The sequence below is a fragment of the Rhinolophus hipposideros genome, assembly GCF_964194185.1.
Source record: "Rhinolophus hipposideros genome assembly, chromosome: 3".
Taxonomy (NCBI): Eukaryota; Metazoa; Chordata; class Mammalia; order Chiroptera; family Rhinolophidae; genus Rhinolophus; species Rhinolophus hipposideros.
In genome coordinates, this window is record NC_138049.1 from 50,291,852 (window position 1) to 50,306,977 (window position 15,126).

Below are 15,126 nucleotides of genomic sequence, written 5' to 3' on the forward strand. Positions count from 1 at the left end.
GACTAATGATTGATATTCATGATGATGAGCAATCCCCAGGCACTATGGGATTCTGTAGGGTGTTGTGATTTGTCAAAGAAAGTTTATATGGTATTTAGTATGGTTTAGTGTTAACTGGATTTGAATCTTCTTTTTATGTAATGGGGTATTTCTTATACTTACTTAGAGTCATAAGGCAACCCGTTCTATAGAGAACCACCCTGATACAGATAGTAACTTTAAGGTTATTCAATTTGTGAATGTTCTATATGAGACAATTGGTGGTTATTCTGGGGTGGGGAAGGGATGTGGGGTTACGGATAGAACAGTACAGAGTTCAGCCTCTGCAATTGAGTTGAGGGTTGACCTAAAAACATAAGGCCAACATTTCCCCCATTGTTTCGCTGTGAAGTGTTCCCAGAGTTCTAAAGAATCAACTTAATTTAGAACTGTACTTTTGGAAGTGAGAATTTGAGATTGCTTTGAAGTTGGCATCTCAAGAAACCACCTATTCTACAGTGGAGCTTTTCTTCATGTTTTATGCTTTGATCATTGATCATAGTCTGGTGACTTAAAAATTAATCATTTATTCATATGCAATCCAAGTAATATATATTTGGTAACTTCCTATTAAACAAAATATTCCATCCTCTATCATAATAGGAAAGGAATTTTACTCATGAAACAGGTGGTCAGTTGATGAAAATGTTTTAAAGTATTTTAAGATGTAATTTGTTTTATTTCATCTAATCTGTTCATATTTTTATTTTTAGCCTATCTAGTAATTATGATGCTCAAATGAAGAGCCTTTTAAGGATTGTGAGGATATTTTGTCATGTCTTTCGAATTGGTCCATCCTCTCCCAGTAATGGAATCGATATGGGCTACAACGGGAATAAAACTCCAAGAAGCCAGGTGTTCAAGGTCAGAAAAGTGTATGACGTTGTTAGGAAGATAGACGTAAAAGAGATGAATTTGACAAAGCATGCATTCATTAATCAGAAACCTCATACACAGAACGTAAGTTTGGTTCATACCTGTAACACTTTTTAAGTTAGGCACACCTTTCTCCTTTCATCTCTGTCTAATCAACAGCAAGTCTTAATTGGTGAGCCTTTATATTTTTCTTACAAGTAAAGTTTTAATTCCGTTAGTCTTTTTTTCTAAGAGTAAAGATAAAGATATTCAGTGTTTAAATCTAATTAAATTTACTTTTTCATTGGATTCTAGATTTTTTAATGTGGCAATATACAGCCATGATGCTTTTCTAAAAAAAATAATTATTTCTGATTCGAAGGAAAGAAAAGAATTCAGTTTTTTTTAATTTAGATTTTGATATCATGTATGTGTTATGTGTGTGTCCACATATATGTTTTTAAAAATACGATTACTTTCAGTTACTGGTTTTACCACCAGTTAATTTCTGGGATCATTTCAAGGAAGAATCATTGAGATATATATTTTCGTAAAATATTTTGTATTGCTTCAGTTGCATCTCCTGTACAAGCATGTTTGTGGATTGAGCCCTTGGAAAAATGATTCCATACAAAACCCAAGACAGTGTTGTTCCCCATGGTAAATTATAGTTTAATGAAGTCCACAAAGTGAACATGGCTGTTGTTGAATTGCTATTGTTAATGCTTTTTCATGGCATTATATTTTCAGATAACTCAGATTTTGGACAAATGTGTAATTTAATAACTTTTTCCATGCTATTTTTTTAAAAGGTAATTTATCTTAGGAGATTTTCCTAGCATAAAATTTGCTTTGGGGTTCATGAAGACGCATAGTTCTTTAAACAGTTTTTTTAGTATAAATATGTATTATCTGTCCAAAAAGTGACAAAACTCCTTTTATGTGCCACTTCCTATAAAACTCGTTAGATTTGATAACTTTACTATCTGTAAAAATTTGAAGTTAAATTAATGAACTATGCTAAATGGTTCTTACATGGAAAATTTTTGGCAGACACAAATAAATGGTTTGCAAGCATTTTGACACTAGTAGGTTCTTTAATACCTAGAGTAGTTATGATAGCTTTTTAGGAAGGTATGTATAAGTATCTGTGTATCTATTCTGCTTCACTCTCTTCTTTTTTTAATTGGTGTAGGAAAGAAAGTTTTCAGCTGTGTCTTTTTTCCTTTTTTTTCTTTCTTTTTTCTTCCCCTATTGTGCCACCTCCTGGAAGAAGGAATTTATGCATCTTCTTGTAATTCAGATTTTGGCTTTTCACATACTACTTCCTTGAACACTAGTTAGGAATGATAACTATCTTTGTAAAATTCTAATCTAAATTATTGATCCAGTGTTTTGTCAGTGCTGTTTTAAGTGAGTTTTACTGCTCAAGCCTTCACATTACATGAAGTTGTTCTTAATGTGTTCTGCTGTAGCTTATGCTATTACATAGTTACTGAATCTACCCGATTTGATTTTCTACTCATTCTTTCTATTCATCTGTAATGATGAATAGAAAAATCAAATCAGGTAGAGATATGGTCACTATTATCTATATTCACTATTGTCTGATTTTTTTTAATTAAAATTTGAATCTGCCACTTTTTGCTGATAGCAGAAAATAAGTATGTGCTAAAATAAACAGCCTCTTTATAGGCATTTAATGCTTGATTTAAATGTTAGTTTTCTACCTACCCAATCAATACAGATATAACTGAGTAAAAAAAAAAATAATCACTTTTTTTTTTAGCGATGTTATGGAATCCAGATTCTGTGTTTTGATTGTCATATATATACACATATCAACTATAAATGTACAATGTTATTTCTACTTTATTTCATTTATTAGTGTCTTTATTTCTTTTTTTAAGGTATTAGTTTTTGCATCAGTGACAGTTGTTTTTGCCTCTGACCATTTACTTTCTCTTAAATTTTCATTTGTCACATTGTTAAAACATTTTATAAAATTTAGTTAAAATTTTTTTTAAGTGACAGTGTTACTCTTTAGGAATTTATTAGTCTCTTTCCATCTAATTGTATGAATTAGGTGTGGATTTTTTGGAGGATGACAAAATTTTCTACCCTTCTACTTATATAAGGATAAAAATAGAAATTACATTGTCATGTATGTATATAAGGTTTTCAGTTCATTGTGGGGTGATTCAAGTTGTAAAAACCTTAAACATTTGCTGAGTTGCTATAATGTTAGACTGGAAATGCCATTTTAATTTTTACCACATTTTTTTCCAGGGTAGCAATTGATCCCCACTTTCCATTTCATTAACAAGATACTCTAACATGTCACTTTATTAAGATTAACTAATGAGTTTTCCATTAATATGAGAGGGTTTATAGGTCATGTGTTTTTAGTAGGTGAAATTATTTAACATCCTGTTATTAGTTTTCTGATTTATCTTAGAAGTCCTTTAAATTAATCTTAACACTTAGCCATTTTTTCCCTGAGATTTTTAAGAGATTAAGAGATTTTTATCTAGTGCCTTTGGAGCATTTGAAAGAGGAGGTAGTTCTGGTTATTGAAGCAGGGTGAGCCTGGGGAAGACAGTTTCAGCTTCCTGAACCTGGATATACTCTTTTTAGTGAATAATAAGCTGTGACTGTTAACAATTTCATAGAGGAATAAATGGGAAAATTTGGAAGCCAAGAAAGATTGAGAAACTTTTAACTTTAAGATTTTATCTTTTCGCTTGTGGCATTTGACATTATCAAGTTGAGAATAGACTAACAGGATTTTAAGATACTACTAATGAATTTAAGTTAGTAACACTTTCCTGTTAAACTTGTATCTCACTTTGGTCCATGGATGTTGAAAAACTTTTTAGCTGTTTGATAAATTTTGGATTATGTATTATAGCTTTGAAATACAGCTTGAAATGTTTTGAAAATTGTATATGAAGGAGAATATAATTCTGTGAAGATCAGTCAGTAATATGAAAAGAAGCAATATTTTCACAGCAGGCAAAGAAACCAGCTAATATTTTCCATAGTCATTGACTCTTTTTTCAGCAACAATTGATGTATACAGTGTTTTGTATCTTATCTAATGTTGTTATTGTTATTTAAATATAGGAAGCATCATAGCTATGGTTGGCCATGATTTATTTTTAATTTTAGAAGTGTATTATAATCCTTTTTGTCTGTGGCTGCTACCACAGTTAGAAATTAAAGGTATGTTCACAGTATTCTTTTTACTGCTGAGGAATGAATTTTCTGAACAAATCTTCCAAGGGACAACTTCCTAGGTGAAAAATACCTCCGGGATGGGATTTAGTTTTAGTACATGTGTGAATGAAGAAAAGGTGGGAAAAAGAGAAGAGACGGGTCTAAGATGACTTAACCATTTCACTTTTTGTCTTCTCTTTTAATTCTTTGCTGTGTTCCTTTGTTGAAAACTCTTCCTAGGTTTTCAGTATTTTTATTGTCACTGTAATTTTTACAGAGATCTGTTTTTTAATATTGTTTCTGGATTATTAAGAATTTGCCTTTAAGTTTTGCACATTGTCAGTATTTGAAAATAGGATTGCCGTAGGTTCAGGCTCAGCGCTGCCGTCTGTAGGAGTAGCAGGTATCATTTTGTGCCTTAGGCTCGTCTCCGTCCAGTGTGTTGATTTTCTGGGTTTTGGCCCTACTAATATAGAGGCCATGTACTCTTTTTGTTTTAAGCACTTTTACATCACAACCACCCGTTCTTTCTATCTTAGTTCATTTTCTGTGTAAAACTAAATAGTTTTGTTGACATAAAAAGTTATTTTTCATCTCTGACAGTAGGTTTAATGTATTGCTCATGAAGAGAAACTATAGACTCAGACTTGGATCATGATTAGAATTAAGACATTTTCAGTGAAAGTACCATGTCAGTGTTTATGGCAGCCAGTTCTTTTGCCCTTTCTTTGAGCAGCTCATGGACCCTGAATCTTCCAGTTGCTGTCTGTGCCTAATCATGAAAAAGCCCTCTTGTGGGAGAGAGGGGTGCTAAATTCAACCTCAGAAAGGGTATAGTTTCTCCCTTTGCTTACCTGTTTACCTAATACTAAATATTTGTTGAATGAGTGAATTAGGTTTTGTTGATGATGGTAGGTTTTTTTTTTCTTTCCACTTTTGTTTTCTGCTTTTTGGTTTAATGTTTCAATGAAGACTTAGGGGTGATTTAATTGTTTTCAAATTCAGTTAAGTCAAATATTCTCAAAAAGAATGTTCTGGAAACCTGAAGAAGGCTGAAGATATAGCAGAGGGATTTGTTAGATAACAATTGGAAACAATTTCCTGGCAGAACAGGTTATTTAAACATTTTCTAAGGTTCCAAATACGGTTGTGGAATCTCCATAGTGGTCTTTGAAAGTAAGTTTATTTCTTTTATTTGAAGTATTTTAAGGGTGGGTCTCTCCAAAGGACATGTCCTCGTTTGTAGCATTTTGTGATCATATAAGAATCAAAAAATAAGATTAACTTTTACATTCATTTATAGGAAATTTTATCATTCTCAATAGGAATATTTAAAGTAGTGTAGGAAAGAAGGACCTTTTAACCTTAACCTCCATTATTAACCTTTATTTGGGATTAGAAATGTTCTAACGGGTTGTTTTTCCCCCCAGCTTTATTGAGATATAATTGACATATAATATTGTGTAAATTTAAGGTACACAATGTGATTGTTTGATACACATATATATTGCTAAATGTTTACCACAATAAGGTTAGTTAATGAATCCTTCATCTCACATAATTACCATTTTGTTATTGTTATGGTGAGAACGTTAAAGGTTTACTCTGCTAGCAACTTTCAATTATGATACAGTATTGATAACTATAGTAACTACAGTCACGTTGCTGTACATTAAACTCCAGGTAGCAGGTCTTTTAATAGTAGTTATTTTCTGCTTGTGTTAAAAACCACTAATTATTAGAGACAACGTATATTTTTTATCTTCTCTAGTACTTAGTCCTGTTGTAGCATTTGTGATCACATAATATTTAAAAAATAAAATTTTGTTTGCTGTTAGTTTACAAAAGACATTTTACTATTCTCCAAAGGAATATTTTAAATAGTGTAGAAATAAGAAATAATTTACTTTGTCCCCACATTTATTTTCTTAAGCTATTACTCTTTATTCGGATTCAAGAACTTGCTAGTCAGTATTTGGTAGTTACTGTTTATTAGAGATGGATTGTGTGTGTGTGTGTGTGTGTGTGTGTGTGTAAGTATGTGTATGTATGTGTGTATATAAATATGTCATTTTAAAAATTGTCATACATTTTCAAAATTCTAGGAATTAGATGTAAAGAAAAGAACACAGTAAACTAAACTGTTTATTAGGCTGTTAAGAGATTCTCATTTTTTTTAATTGAAAAAAATTTGTAATTGAAAATTGTTGAGACATTAATAGAGTAAAGGTTAAGGGGATTGTATATATAAAAGTAATGTGTGCTCTTAAAACTAAGTATTTGAAAATGTTTAAAAGAAGAAAGATTGTTTATACCTTTTTTGTTAGGTTTTAGTTTTCCCTTTTTAGTCCAAGGAATAAATAAATGCAAATTAAATTTTTTCTATAAATGAAGAAATTGTCATTTATAGGACATTCATGTTTCATTAACTTGGGAAAATAGAAGTATCTATAGTAAATTTTCTTTTATAATATTTGTTTGGCTATGTGGATTTTTATCCTGGAGTTTCAGAATGATATTTAAAAAACACTTTTCTTTTTCTCTTAGCCTCTTGAATTGCTTTGGCACTCATTAGATGAATGGCTAGTTTTAATAGCTACAGAACTGATGAAAAACAAAAAGGACTCAACGGATATCACTTCTATTTTACTAAAACAAAAAGGCCAAGATCAAGATGGTACTTCCATTCCTCCATTTGAACCTCCAGGACCTGGGAGCTATGAAAATCTATCCACTGGCACCAGGGAATCTAAACCAGATGCTCTAGGAGGGAAACAGGAAGCCAGTGCAGACTGTCAGGATGTTATTTCTATGACAGCTAATCGGCTAAGTGCTGTCATTCAAGCTTTTTACATGTGCTGTTCTTGTCAGATGCCTCCAGGGTAAGAGGGTTTCTGCTTTGTTTTGTGTGCAGGTCTCAGCCTATCAATAACCAATCTTGTGGCTGGACTAGCCCTTGTGGTTCTTATTATAATTCCAAGGCGCCCTTCAGCAATAACCATCAGGAAACTTTGAAAAAAAAAAAGGTTTATTACTTACAAGGTCTGGAAATTACATGGCACACCTGGGGCCACACAGCGAGGTCGCAGGGAGAGAGCAAGACTGAGAGTGTGGGCCCACTAGAGAGCTAGCGCACAACGGGAGTGCCTATGGCCCTGGAGTTCTGCTTTTTGGGGGGTTGAGAATGTGGGAGGCCTAGGGTTTCTGGGGCTCACTGTTGGTGAATTTAAAACATAAGAACAGGAATTTAAAGCATGGGAAGAGAAAAAGCAAGTGGGCGAAATTGTCAGTTGTTGAAATCAACCAAGATCTCTCAAACAAAGGAGCCTCAGTGGGGAGAGGTGGCCTGGCTCTTTACCTAGTTGTGTGGCTGGCAATGTGTTTATTAAAAATAGCCATCTTTGAAGTATATGCCTCTTTGAAGTGGAACCCTTGGCAACCAAACCTTAAGTCAGGCGCTTGCATTACAAAAAAGAGAAAACTAACTGTCAAGGCTTACACTGTATGCTTATTATTTCCCTGATAGATGAAGAAATGCTGTGATTGTTTTGTAATTTCTGTAACAACAAATAGTGATTTGTTTATTTTAGGTTCTTTTCTGATCTTTTTTAGGATACTCATTGGACTGATCTAGAATTAGTCCAAAATATTTGAGTTTTAAGCATTATGTAAGTTTTTAACATGTAGAATGGTGAGTGCCACGTCATATAGGATCCCTTCATTATGTATTCAGAATGTATAGAGCAGTGATGCTTAACCATTTCAAGGTTTTTAAAGTCACTTGTTTATGTATCACCTGTTAATGAAAACTTACATATATTTTTTCATCTTACAGATTGACTAGGCAAGCCTCAATTTCTCGAGTTTATAAAGACACTCCAAATCCCCCCCCTTTTGTTTGTCTAGAAGCCAGTCCAGTTCAATATATAGTTATCAAAGTTGCTGTATCACCAACTTTTGTTTATGTATTCTGATTGTTTTTTTACCTCCCCCCATAGAATGACTTCACCCCGTTTCATTGAATTTGTCTGCAAACATGATGAAGTTTTAAAATGCTTTGTTAACAGGTAAGGCTCTTTCAGATTCATGGACTGCCCTTACAGCCTTTTCTCTCTTATAGTTTTCATCTCAAGACAAAATAAATGCTACTTCTATTAAACTCTGAAAAAACATGCGCAGTGACAAGTGAAAGTATTGTAGGTGTGGATTAATGTATGTTATTCTTCTGTTTCAGTATTTATGTATGTGAATCTGCATTTCACTTAATTCTACTCATCCTTCCTGTCCATGTAAACAAAATATATATTTTTTTTAGAAATCCCAAAATTATATTTGACCACTTTCACTTCCTACTTGAATGTCCGGAGTTGATGTCAAGATTCATGCATATCATAAAAGCACAGGTAGAAATTTCTCTTACTTTTGTTTTTAGTTTGTCTCATGAAAATTAATTTTTGAATCTTTGAGTACTGTGTAATGAAGTAATTATTGTACTTGAGACCTCCTGCTATAAGAGGAGTGAAAGTACCTTATTCTTTAGTATGTGGGGTTACATTAGTGTGTTACTTTAGTGTGAGGAGTAATTTTTTTCTTCAAGAAATGTGTATTGAGGGCCTACGATGTGCAAATATTTGTTCAAAGACAATAGAAGATGTTGCCACATTTCCTGAAGTGAATTTCCTGGAACACTAGTCCTGTAAGGCTCATAGTCCTTGAGAAAAGGATTTCATCCCCAAATACATTTGGGAAATATAACATGTGCCCTTTTGGAGATTCATAAAGTTTATCAGCAGCTTGTTAAAGGCTTTGAGAAGCCCTTTGATAAAAATAGTGATTTAACTTTGTTAATCCTCCAAACTTATTTGACCTGAGAACCTTTCCCCTGCTAGGATTCATTCCACATACCGTGTTTTGTGAAACATGTTAGGAAAAGCTTGTTTTGGTACTTAACAACTATGTGACTTTGGGCACATTTCCAACATCCTTGAGCCTTGGTTTCTTCATCTGTAAAATAGATAATGACACCAACTTCATAAAATTATTTTGAAGAATAAGTTTTAAATACTGACATATACATACATACATATACCAATAAATGGTGGTAGTTTTGGAGATAGAAGACATTCTCTTTCTCCAAGAGAATCTTACTTAATCTGACTTAATCTGTCTAGCAAGGGGGATAATACATGTACCAATAAAGTAGTAATTATAGTATTACCTGGTTATTCAGAAGTTTAAGGGATTAAGAGCTTGTTTCTGGCTGCTATAATCAAGAGAAGTTTCAAAGAGAAAGTGGATTTTAAACTGGACCTTGGAAAACATGCAAAATTTTGATGGGAGTAAATGGGGAAGACGACCATTTAACCAAGATACGGACCAGGGCATGTAGGTGGAAAAGTGTTTAAAACTACAGAGGTTGAAGCAGAAATTTTGTGTAAGTAAAGAATGAGATATAATTCTGGAAAGGTAGATTGAGGTCATACTGTGTTGAGCGTTGATTGCCAGATTAAAGGATCTTCTTTGTTAGGCTGTCAGGAGTCACTCATAACTGCTTCAGGAGAATGACATGATCCTGGCAAATTTTTAGGAAATAATTTGTCCAAAATGTACGATAGACCAGAGGCTATGGTTTGGTTAGTAGTCATAAGATAAATACTGTGGGTGTTTTTAAATGTCTTTAGGGACATTGACCTTTCAGAAGTTAAAGAAAGCTAAGAACTAGTTCTTATAAAACTATACACATATATATAGGTATCTGTTTAATGATGATAATGTAAGGAGAAGGTAGTAATAACTTACGTTTATTCAGTGCTAACTTTAGATGACATACTATTCATTTGCTTTACATGCATTATTTTCATAACAATCATGTGAGATGGGTACTCTTAACTGAAGCTGAAGAGGTCAAGTAAGTTGTTGAAGTCGTACAGCCACTAAATGGGAGAACCAGAATTTAAAAGTCTATCTGGTTCTTCAGTTCATTTTCTTACTCTATACTATGTGACTCCATTCTAGGGAAAGGAGATGATAGGTGAAAGAAACTTAATTTTTGAAAGAGGTAGTTTGCTATTTTGTAATACCATCTCTGCTTTTCACTTCCTTCTCCCCCTTCTCTTCCTGAACAATTCAGTCTGTATTAGCTATCTACCTTTTTGACCCACAGAGGGGATTTTGTTGCCTGACCAGGGTGAGGAAGTTGTCCACATGTATCGTGGTGTTGCAGTGTGGAGTTTTGGAGCTTGAGCGTCATCAGGAGGTATCTGTGTAGAAAGGGGCTCAGCATGAAGTATGTGGGTTGGAATGACATACGGAGGATGTCCAATGGAGGGGGTGGTGACAGTCGCTCAGAGTAGTTTGACAGAGCCCAAGAGAGATGAAAGGTGTCTATGCAGAATAGGCTTCATGTTAACGATAGGATATTGGTTATATACAGGTTGCTCAAATAAGGAAGTATAGTAAAGATTATGGGAGCTTAGTTTCTCGCTGTTGGAGAAAGGAGTTACAAAATGGAGGAAAATAGGATGAACCATGTGCCGCTGGATTGGAATTGGAGGATAGCAGTGTTTGCTAACTATATAGCAAACTTAGTTTTTAATGTGGCTAGATAGATGTAACAAACCTGGCACCCAGTTCTTGGCCTCTAAGTACCATTATCAATGAAGCATGACTCATTGGAGAAATGGCTAATTCCAGGGCTGGGTCAGGGAAAGTACAGATGAGCCTGGAACTTCTTACTGTGCAAGAAAGTTGTTTAAAGAATGATGGAGTTGTGGTAAAGATGACTCAGCACCAGCTTTAATGGATTACATGGGCTAAATCTGGAACAATTTGAGCATCAAAATAAATGATATTATAAATAAAGTCAGAACCCATGAGTCTGTGTTGAAAAAAATTAATGAATAAATGGAAAGTTTGATGATGTGTGGGATATTTTTACTGTCTCAGAGTATGTCCCCATGGAATACTTACTAATTACAAAGATTAAAAAGGAACATTACTGTGGACAAGTTTGGCAGTGATCAAAGCAGACATGTAAGTGTGCCAGCTGATAGGATGCCCTGAGAAGAACATGGTATAACTTCTTTGACATTCCTGCCAAAGATGCACACCTGAATTTAATCATAAGAAAATGTCTGGCTAATTCCGATTGGGACATTCTACAAAATAACTGACCTGCATTCTTGAAAAGTATTGAGGTCATGCAAATTAAGAAAACACTGAAGAACTCTACCAGAATGAAAGAGACAGGACAACTAAATGCAATTCATGAGTTATTGTTCTATAAAGGACATTATTAGGAAACTGGCAAAACTTAAAATCGGGTTTAAGGATTAGATATATAGTAATGTGTCTGTTAATTTTCTGATTTTGATGGTTATTTGGTTGTGTAGGAGAATTCTCTTGTTTGTAGGAAATACACACTGAAGTATTTAGGGGTGACTGACCATGATGCTGGCAACGTACATCAGGAAAAAAATTACTTTGTATTCTATTTTACTTAGAAATTTTCTGTAACTTGGAGGCTGTTCCAGAAAAGTGAAAATAAAAACTTTCTGCTAAGAGGTTGAATTCATGTTCTGTTGGTAGTTTTCAGGTGCCTGTAGTTAAGAGGGAGAAACATTTTGTATTGCTATACAGATGCTATGAAGAGGAGCTTCTGTAAATCAGTTCTGGTTTGTGAATTATTTTATGGAGATGCAGGTACTCAGAAAGTTTACATACAAAAATGTGCCCTTTGTCTTTGTAGTTTTGTGTATATGTGTGTGGATGTTTTGATCTTACAAATACCTTATTAGCTTTTGAAGGTAGCATTTTGTACCTTCTGATGTTCCATTTGAATTTCTTTTAAAAAATTGCAATTTGCTTTTATTTTTTTGGTTCACATTTTGTAGGTAGAGTTTAATATTTAATCTTATAATGGCAAGTAAGTTTACTGTCATTTTAAATACTTACAACAATTTTAACATTGTTACGAGTGATAATAAGAACAGCACCTCTTATTGAGTATTGGGTGTTGAGTATTTACACTAGTTCACCTCTTGGTGTTGCATTTTTCTCTTCTGTGAGATGGTAGTAAGAGTCCCTTTTCCTCATAGCATTGTGAGGATTACATGTCAAAATGCATCTAAAGTGCTTAAAACAGTAGCTGGCTTAGAGGTGCTTCAATAAGTGTTAGCTAATTTATGATTATCATTATTATGTTCTATATTTGCATGTTTCATTTAATCCTCACAATTAGCCCTTGAAGGGAGGTATCATTTTCCCAAACCTAGCAGTGACAAAGCCAGGATTTTAAACTATGTCTATCAAACTTCAAAGCCCATACTTAAATAATTACTTATGCATAATGTTTTTTCCGCCTCTTTTACCAAAGTTTCAGAAATAATAAGCATTAATATTTCAAGCACTTTACATTCTAGTCTGTTTACTTAAAATGAAATACTCAATTTATATGTCCAGTAGTGAATATAATAATGGCAGTGCTTTATTCAAAATATGGAAGACTATTAGAAGTATGGACAAAATTATACTTTTAACTTTTTAAAAGGGAACATTTACTGAAAGCATATATTAAAAGGCAGAAGTTAATCTCTCACCAGTTATCTTTATAATGATAATGTTGAAGTTAAAACTAATATTTAGTTTAGCTCAGATGAAGAAGTTTACTAGTGTCCTAAAAACTGCCTGAAAGATCACTTCTTTGTGGTGTTGGATATTGATCATATTTATCTCCTGAAACTTGGTTTTTGTGATAATTGCACCACCCTGGTTCTCCTTTGACTTTTTAGCTATGTGTATCATTTGCTAAGCAAATGCTCAGTCCTGACCTGTGATTATAAACTGCTCCGTTCTTCGTGTTTGTTACCTTTATCTTTAATTTCTTCAACAAGGGACCTTATCTTGTCTTCAGCTTCATCTTTGTTCATGACTCTATTTCCAGTGTCTCAGCTGCAGCACAATCCAGTATTTATTTCTAAGTCCTTAGTAGTTACATCCCAAATAACGTTAAATTCGGAATATATAAAACCTCATTCACTATCTTCCCACCAGTATCTCCTAGGAGTGTGGGGTAGATTGTGAGGGGAGGGTTTTCCGCTTCTAAGTTATTTCTTTTATTAAGGTCTATCCCTAGAAATCTTATATTTCATCTTTATTCAAAGGAGTAATGTTTTTCAGATTTACTTTGCTATTCCTCTTTCCTACCATGGCCAGGACCTTATCACTCAATACTTATTATTTCAACTGCTGCCTAGATGGGCTCCCTTTATGCTGTGCTACTTCATTTTAATGATTGCGTTTACCATGTTATTCCCCTGACCAAATGTCCCCAATGGCCCCTTTATCTCTTACTTGATTTTCAGGGTCCATAATTATATCCTCGATTTACGTGCGCAAACTTACTTCCTTCAGCACGTGAAAGGGAGAACTCTGGTTATGCCAGAGCCTTCACTATGTTTTCCAGGGAGACACAGTTTCTCCTTCTGTGCCTTTTTCCTTGTCTTCCTTAGCCTGCTGTGCTCTTTTCCTCCTTGAGCAAGTCCTTCCCAGCTTTAAATCCTAGTTTAAACCATGACCTCATGAAGCCTTCGTACTCCATTAATCTGCATAATCTCTAAATTCTTAATGCACTTCACTGTTTGTACCTGTTTAGAACTTAATATTATATACATATTGTGTTGTTCTAATGTTAGTATCGTCTCTTTAACTCTATGAAATGGTTTTTAGCAATGAAATTGAGATTTTTACTGCTCTTATGTTACCTTCAGTATTGGCACAAATGAGGTACTTAGTAATACTTCTTGATTAGTCATAAAAAATTGCAACTTCCTTGTAGTTGCATATCTGGCAAATGAACAAAAGGTAGAGAGACTTTCTATGTTTAAGAGATCTTACTCCTTTATTTTTCGGGTAGAGGAAGGGAAGGAGGAAGGAAAGAAAAAGATGACAAATTTTTTTCTAGTTGCTGCATATAGTCAAAGGATAGATAGAAGAATAAAGTTAGGTATAAAAGATTTTCGTGAAAAATTAAATGAAATATGCAACATAATTTTTCTGGGTTTGGAAATTCATTTTTATAAGCCTTGTTGGGTTTAAAAGAAATCGGAAGTAAATGTGTTCAGTTACATATCTGATATCTGATAGTAAGTTCTTAGGTATAACCTAATTTATCAAGTCTTTTCTATTGAAAATATAGGGAATTTTAAAAAATACACTTTAGATAATCAAACTATTTCAGCTAAACTCTGCCTTTTGTGAATAGTTGTTGAAATGTCAGGACGTTATGTAGAACAACTTATAAATAAAGGTCTAAGAATGATTATTTGTAGAAAGGGCATTTAGCATGCTAGTTAAGTAAATTTAATCGGTAGGTGACTGAAATATTGCTAACATATTTTACTGTTATTTGTTGGGGTAGCCGTTTAAAGATCGCTGTGAATGGTTCTATGAACATTTGCATTCAGGACAACCAGATTCAGACATGGTGCACAGGCCAGTGAATGAAAATGATATCCTGCTGGTTCACAGAGGTATGTTTAATGGAGAAACGGATATGTATGTGAGGCACAAAATACCAATTATTGTAAATTTTAATACGCAAAATTAACCAATGCTACATATTTAGATTCTATTTTTAGGAGTAGCTGTGAAGTTGTGTCAAAAGCAAATTGTGCAAAACTAAAGCAAGGAATTGCTGTACGCTTCCATGGAGAAGAAGGCATGGTGGGTGTAAAAATAAGTGCTGTGATGGTCACTGTATATAACAGATTGAAATGCACTTGAATAAAAGAGAATACTTAATTGATAATGGAAAGAAGTTAATATGATTTTAATTTTATTATTTAGAAAAAAATGTCCCCATATTATATATTTCTGTTGATACTTAATTTTATTTTCTTGAACTCAGGGTCAAGGTGTTGTGCGTGAGTGGTTTGATATTCTGTCTAATGAGATAGTCAATCCTGATTATGCGTTGTTTACCCAGTCAGCCGATGGTAAGTTGTACAGTCTAGA

General features: G+C 33.6%; 1 protein-coding gene across 5 annotated transcripts in view; it reads left to right on the forward strand.

Moving 5' to 3' along the window:
- Positions 1-15,126, forward strand: part of HACE1 (HECT domain and ankyrin repeat containing E3 ubiquitin protein ligase 1) — an 89,929-nt gene that overhangs the window by 43,768 nt on the left and 31,035 nt on the right. For 2 of the 5 annotated variants that reach the window (XM_081044917.1, XM_081044918.1), the window contains exons 11-17: positions 753-903; positions 6,661-6,995; positions 8,112-8,180; positions 8,429-8,516; positions 14,531-14,642; positions 14,738-14,835; positions 15,020-15,107. In XM_081044917.1, coding sequence (XP_080901043.1) covers positions 753-903; positions 6,661-6,995; positions 8,112-8,180; positions 8,429-8,516; positions 14,531-14,642; positions 14,738-14,835; positions 15,020-15,107 — 941 coding nt within the window. Of the gene's footprint in view, positions 1-752; positions 1,000-6,660; positions 6,996-8,111; positions 8,181-8,428; positions 8,517-14,530; positions 14,643-14,737; positions 14,836-15,019; positions 15,108-15,126 lie in introns of all 5 variants that reach the window. The other 3 variants (XM_081044919.1, XM_081044920.1, XM_081044916.1) reach the window with 2 other exon arrangements.